Here is a 7,406-nt window from a genome sequence, read left to right on the forward strand (position 1 = left end):
TATGTTTGTTTGTACACGATAGTCTCCGGAACTACGGAACGGATTTGAATGAAACTTTTTGTGTTGTATAACTCTTATATTCTCTTATAAAAATCGAAGATCTGGAACCCCTGATGCAGAACCATAACAGACCCGCTAAATCATCCGAATTATGGAAAAGATTTCTTGACAAAAGTTGTTCAATCTGAAGAGCATTTTCATTAGGCGAAAAAAAAAGTGGAAGATTTGGATCATGTGATGTTGAAGCCAACGGGACCAGCTACTCTGTAATATGTACCGAAATTTGAGTAAATTTCATCACCTTAACCTTCGTATTTCTAATAACACTCAAACGGAGTTGCGGGCGACAACTAGTATATAATAATCCTCCTGGCGTTAGACACAATTATCTCCTCACTTTTCTGGACAGGAGCCCCGGGCGCGCCTTTGACTATGATTCTAGATCGGGTGAGTCAGGTTTTTACACGAAGCGACTCAAGTCTTACCTCCGCAATAATGGCAGGAGAATCTAACACATATTGGACCATATTTACAAATCTAATAGCTGGACTTGGTTTCCTCTCGATATTTTTCCTAAGCGTAATCGGTAAGCTTACAAAAAATGTACATAACTCAGAAAGGTGCCGTGTGGTTTCCGGCACCAATACAAAAAAGAATAGGACCATTCCATCTCTTTCCCATGGATGTCGTAAAAGGCGACTAAGGGATATGCTTACAAACTTGGGATTCTTTTTTAGGCGATGGGCTAGCAACCTGTCACTATTTGAATCTCAATTCTATCGTTAAGCCCAATAGCTGAACGTGGCCATTCAATCTTTTTAAGACTGTTGGCTCTGTCTACCCCGTAAGGGATATAGACGTGACCAGGGATGCTTACTGCTGACATGGAAGCCTCATTAGTTCACCTCCCCCAGCTGTCCCGCTCCAGCACGCCCATGAACAAGGTGACGACCACGGTGAAGACCTACACGTACGAGGTGCCCGCCGACCAGGACCCCGCGCGCGCGCCCATCCCCCCCAGCGCCGAGACACACACGTACCACGTCAACGAGAACTTGCTCACGTGAGTAATATCCTGTCTCCTCGGATGTTCACCATTTTTTTATTTTATTTACTAATTTATGTACACAGAAAAAAAACATCGAGACTGATAAACACAAGAAATTTTTATATATATTTTTTTTTTTTCAAATTTCTTTATTTTACTCCACAATCTAAACATGACACAGACTTATAGTAAAAGTTACACGGTTTAACTTATTTAAGATTGTGAGAGACTGGTGTCTTGAACTAAGCAGAGCTTGTATCTCAGTAGAATAGAATAGAAAATAATCTTTTTTTGCTTATGATCAAGGTTTACATTAGGTGTAGAATGAAATAATAGAATCTTTATTTGCTTATGATTAAGGTTTACATTAGGTGTAGAATGAAATAATAGAATCTATAATTGCTTATGATTAAGGTTTACATTAGGTGTAGAATGAAATAATAAAATCTTTATTGGCTTATGATTAAGGTTTACATTAGGTGTAGAATCTATACTAATATTATAAAGCTGAAGAGTTTGTTTTGTTTGTTTGTTTAAACGCGCTAATCTCAGAAACTACTGAACCGATTAGAATAATTCTTTCACTGTTAGATAGTCTATTTATCGAGGAAGGCTATAGGCTACATTTTATCCCGGATTTCCTACGGGAAACGTCAACAATGCAGGTGAAAGTTGAATGAGTCGGCCATCTGCGAGCTTTCCACGCGAACGCTGCGCAAACCAACAAAGATATAGTAAAATAATGTACTAAAGATGTGAAGTACTCATTTTTTCCCACAAAAAAGTCCGCGAGAGCATATATCTATCTCTTAAGGTTAACTTACAATAACCACTTTTATGTTCATTTTTTAAGATTATTTTTTCATTATAAACATAAGTTATTTTGAAACCAATTTTCTTTAATTCAGTATTAATCCTTATCCAAATAAATATGTTTATTACTTTCGGCTTTTCATGTAGACTAAAATTGCCATTTACAGTATATAAATCAGACAAATAGGTTTTGAGATATAGTCGTTATAAGCAATTTGCAGCAAAACATTTAATACGGCGAACCAGCGTTCTTTCTAATACGCGTGACCGCCTGACCGCCCCCGTTGAATATGCTTGACTTGACTCAACTTAAAAACTTGTTCCCTACTATAACGTCTACCACAATTTCTCTAGAAACTTGCATATATTTAATTTAAGAATGTAGAGAAGAACATATTTTCAACCAAGCAAAAATTTTGTAGGTGGACTTAATTAGCGTGCGTTAACTTGCGTGGGCGACGCTGCGTATAAATAAAAGCTAGCGAGCAATTCTTCTTGACAAGTGTACAATACAATACAATTACACTTTGTTGCACCACAATTAATTACAGCAAATTCACAATTATGTATTAAAAACATAGCAGGAAAAGGCGACCATATCACTAAAAACGATCTATTCCAGGCAACCTGTAAATTGTGTATAAAATTTCACCTTTAGTTAACTAATAGTCAATATATTTAAAAAGGTAGTCAATAGTTACCTTTTTAAATATGTTATAAATATTATAAACCTCTACAAACATACTTAAGATTTTCATACCCAGGTTGGACGCTTGAACCACAGTTATCAGTGAGAATTTATGAAGAAGGAAAATGATGTTTTACAAGATTTTTTAAGCTATTTAGGATTTGCGCATGCCGAATAGAGGGCATTCCAAAAACGTACCCTACAAATGAGTATCATTTTCAGGTCAACCACCACCAATACCGCTCCAGCCCCGTCCCCAGCGCTGGGCTGCCAGTACTGCTCGCATTGTAACAGCCGAGTAAGGGAGTACCGACATGTCACCACATCCGACGGTAATTCTAATTTGGTTATTAATAACAAGTTACATTTGTTACTGAAATGATAAGAATAGCCTGTTAACATTATAATATTAGGCTTTATTTTAATAAAATGAAATCACTCACACGCGCGTACAACGCCGCCATTACGATGCTTCACTTTTTTCAAGCCACACTCCGTCCGCCATTTTTTCTACGTCTATATTACATAAGTGCCGTGTGGTTCCCGGCACCATTAGAAAAAAGAATACGACCACTCCATCTCTTTCCCATGGATGTAGTAAAAGACGACTAAGGGAAAGGCTTATAAACTTGGGATTCTTCTTTTAGGCGATGGGCTAGCAACCTGTCACTATTTGAATCTCAATTCTATCATCAAGCCAAATAGCTGAACGTGGTCATTCAGTCTTTTCAAGACTGTTGGCTCTGTCTACCCCGCAAAGGATATAGACGTGACCATATGTATATGTGTGTATGTTTATTAAAATGATTTATACAAAACGGCAAGTTTTCTGTCACTCACACGCGCGTACAGCGCCGCCATTACGATGCTTCACTTTTTTCAAGAGACACTCCGTCCGCCATATTTTCTACGTCTATTCTATATTACCCACGTCATATTCCAGAGCACACGAACGAGCGCATGGTGTACCCCGCCCCGGCCAATGAGACCAAGCTGATCCCCGCTTCCACCCTACCGCAGAATGGACACGGCCCTTATGTGAGTAAATTAATATTAATATCTATTTTATTAAGAAGATATAGGCCTTCGCAAGCACTTTTTCACGACATTTTACATTGCAATTTTACATACATACATATGGTCACGTCTATATCCCTTGCGGAGTAGACAGAGCCAACAGCCTTGAAAAGACTGAATGGCCACGTTCAGCTATTTGGCTAAATGAATAATATATTAAAATTACCTATATCTTATATATTAGGCTTCCTCCTGGCTTTGAGTCCCGGTTGCATCCTCACCTCTCTGGAGAGGAGCCCGGGGTATGCCTTTGACCATGGATCTTAGGTTGGGTGAGTCAGGTTTTTACACGAAGCGACTCCCATCTGACCTCCGCAACTTTTGCAGGAGAACCTAACCCGTATTGGATCGATGGACACATCCAATTGCTTGAATGTGTAGGTTTCCCCACGATTTTTTCCCTCACCATAAGAGTATTAGTTAGTATTCTAACTATAAGTATCCTCCTAATATTATAAATGCGAAAGTTTGTGAGTATGTCAGTATAGATGTTTGTTACTCTTTCACGCTAATGATACTGAACCTATAACGATGAAATTTGGTATGTGAATTTGTTACGGCTGAATCAGTCGCAGGGGGTTCCTCGGCTTCTGAAGCGCAGCGATAGTGCGCTGGTCTATATCACAGTAGACCCGGGTTCGAATGCCAGCCAGGGCGTGTTGAGAACCGGAAATTTCTCCGATTGGCCTGGGAATCTGATCCTAGTTCAAGTAAAAACACATACGACCATCAAAAGGAGAGTTCAAAATCCTTAAATGAATTTTGACATCGAACCCAGGGTCCAACATCGTACAAGTACAGCGAGACCACGTACTCGTCCCACAACAGCACGCAGCGGTACCCGGGGTCCCAGGCGAGCCCCGCGGCCCCGTTCCCGAGGCCCGTCACGCCCTCGCCGGGGAACCAGCAGCCGCCGAAGAAACTGGACGACTTATTAGCTGACTTTCCTGAAGCTGTGAGTAACGAATACAACGAATTTTTTGGCACATTTGTCGGATTCTCGTCACTGAACCAGAGGGTCACGGGTTCGAGCCCCGCTTAGATTTAGAAGGGAAAGAACTTTTTCTGCTTGGCCTTCGATATTTGTAGTAAAATTGTAATTGACATTGACAAAATATATATTGGGGATCTATAATATCCAACAGTTTTCTGTTTGTATGTTTGTGCATGCATGCAGAAATGCATCACGTGAAAAACACAAAAAATATCCCACCACCCTGCTTAAGACTATGTGAGGGACCGATATATCTTGTTCCGTTTTACGGAGGACGAAGTCGCGGGCAACAGATAGTATTTAAATAAAAAAATATATTATCAAAGGTCCATGAAATACATTATGTAAAAAGTGAAATAGCATTGTCAATGAAATATTTGTTTTGATAATTTTATTTATTTTAACTTTTAAACTTTACTGTACAAAATACAAATATATAGCACAATTCACGGACTTAATGCTAGACGCATTATCTACCAATTATCCATTTTCAACACACAGCATCTTGTATATGCATAATAGATAGGTATTATGCCGACATGCCTGATATCTCATGGCAATATCAGCACAGCAAAAAATATTTTATATTTAATTTTTCCAGCGTTTCCCCACCGACACCGAGGGCGGAGTCCGCCAGCGGCAGGTGGAGGTGACGCAGGCGCGCGCCGCCGCGAGCCCGGGGCCCGCGAGCCCGGGGCGCGCCTCCCGCAACGTGGCGGGCCCCGCCGTGTACTACCCGCCCGGACACACGCCCTTCCAGAAGGCGGAGGGGTATCAGGCTAGTGTAAGTACTCACATACAGGATAGTATGCTTTGTTTTTTTTTTATTTTATTTGATTAATCTTATTAATCTTAAATTATTGGGGTAAGGTTAAGGACGTCCTGGTAAAGAGTCAGATCAAAAGTATCCGAAAGCGCCGAGCTTGTATGAAGAGAGTTATGAATGTGGATGAAGCGAAGGAAGTATGCAGAGATCGTGGCAAGTGGAAAGAGGTAGTCTCTACCTACCCCTCCGGGAAAGAGGCGTGATTTTTATGTATGTATGTATGTATTCATCAAATGTTCCCAGGCAATGCAGGGCGGCGGCGCGTACGCATCCGGCCGCGGCATGTACGAGTACGAGGCCGGCGCGCGCAGCAAGGAGAAACACTCCGAGAAGAAAACTGCCGTTCCAATATGTCTGCCGCTGTGCTGCGCCATGCCTTGCGTTATTTTGTAAATTTATATCTTTATTTCGTGTATCTATTTCCTGATTAGCCTGAGGTAACCAGGTAGAAAATATAATAATTACAATTTTCGTATAACTTACCCGAAATTATAATAGTACATACATACAAACATTAATCACGTCTATAACCCATGCAGGGTAGACAGAGCCAACAGTCTTGAAAATACTGAAAGGCCACGGGGCTTTATAATAGTAAGTATCTTTTAGATCTTAATTATGTGAAATGTGAACACCTTTTGAATTTTGAAATGATTATTGTAAAAATATGGGTGCTTGAAGTTGTTTTGGAAGTTCAAATTGTAATTTTCAAGGTAAAACGTATTTTAACAACATAAAATCAGGAAAATGCGTCAATATTTTATATCTAGACAAATAAGGACAGTTTGTTAATAAAACATTATTTAAACAACAAAGAAATATCTTGTATTTTGTGGGACATTGTATGTATTATTATATTTGAAGATTATGTACTTTTATGAATGTGGAATGGCATATCTTAAGAAGTCTTATGTGTAATAATTTAATTCTTTGAGTATGTTTTAAAATTATGCCAATTATTATTATATTTATGATTGTCTGAAATATTCTCAGATATTTCAGAAAATATCTGAGAAACTTGCAAGACATGGATACAAATTTCTTTGAAACATTATGTAAATATTGTTTACAATTATTATGTTTTTCGTTGAGGTATCGTTAATTTTCTATTTAAATAAATAAAGAAAAATTATTGTGTATTCGAAGTTTATGTCAAAGAAAAAAAATATATATTTAAAATTAATATAACTGTATCCAATTTGTGTCATTGGTTATTTTTCAAATATATTCTTTAAAAGGAATAATCTCTAACATCGAATCTCAAATAATATACGCCATATTGATATTAAAATTGGTTAATATTTATATTTTTTCATTGCGTCAACTAACCAATGTGCCATTATTAATGATATTATAAGAATAAGTGCCTTACTTGTATAAAAGAATTTTTATTACCTAATAAATATTAACTGATATATAATTACGAGACTTTTATTTAGTCCTGTGAAGCCTGTGACCACACCGTATTACACCATTACCATATAAACAGTTACATCTATACCCCTTGCGGGGTAGACCGAGTCAACAGTATTGAAGATTGAACGGTCACGTTCAGCTTTATGGCTTATCTAATGACACAATTGAGATTCAAATAGTGTCAGGACGCTGGAGCCCATCGCCTACAAAATGAATCCCAAGTTTATCAGCCTTGCTTATTAATACACTTGCGACCCGCCCCGGCTTCGCACGTATAGCATTTATAGATATAAAATTATTTATAGATATAACACTCTTTCTACCATTTCAAACAGGAACAAAATCCGTCGATACCTTTCAGAGATTAGTGCATACATACAGAGAAAATAAAGGGGAACTTAATAATACGAGAATATGTTGATTATACTATCTATCATTGCGTTTTACCCTTTTTTACTTTGTCCATAGAATGAGATAATTCAAAGTAACTATGTTCAGTAACAGAGAAACTCTTGAACATAACATTTAATCATGAGAAAAAGAT

General features: G+C 38.2%; 1 protein-coding gene across 2 annotated transcripts in view; it reads left to right on the forward strand.

Annotated features, from left to right (window-relative positions):
- LOC106139651 (uncharacterized) overlaps window positions 1-6,833 on the forward strand; it is a 41,851-nt gene extending 35,018 nt beyond the window's left edge. For both annotated transcript variants that reach the window (XM_013341133.2, XM_013341134.2), the window contains exons 8-13: window positions 915-1,063; window positions 2,772-2,881; window positions 3,493-3,587; window positions 4,405-4,581; window positions 5,222-5,404; window positions 5,690-6,833. In XM_013341133.2, coding sequence (XP_013196587.1) covers window positions 915-1,063; window positions 2,772-2,881; window positions 3,493-3,587; window positions 4,405-4,581; window positions 5,222-5,404; window positions 5,690-5,839 — 864 coding nt within the window. In that variant the 3' untranslated portion in view covers window positions 5,840-6,833. The remainder of the gene's footprint in view (window positions 1-914; window positions 1,064-2,771; window positions 2,882-3,492; window positions 3,588-4,404; window positions 4,582-5,221; window positions 5,405-5,689) is intronic.
- Window positions 6,834-7,406: the final 573 nt, after the last annotated feature.

The sequence above is a fragment of the Amyelois transitella genome, chromosome 25 (assembly GCF_032362555.1).
Source record: "Amyelois transitella isolate CPQ chromosome 25, ilAmyTran1.1, whole genome shotgun sequence".
NCBI lineage: Eukaryota > Metazoa > Arthropoda > Insecta > Lepidoptera > Pyralidae > Amyelois > Amyelois transitella.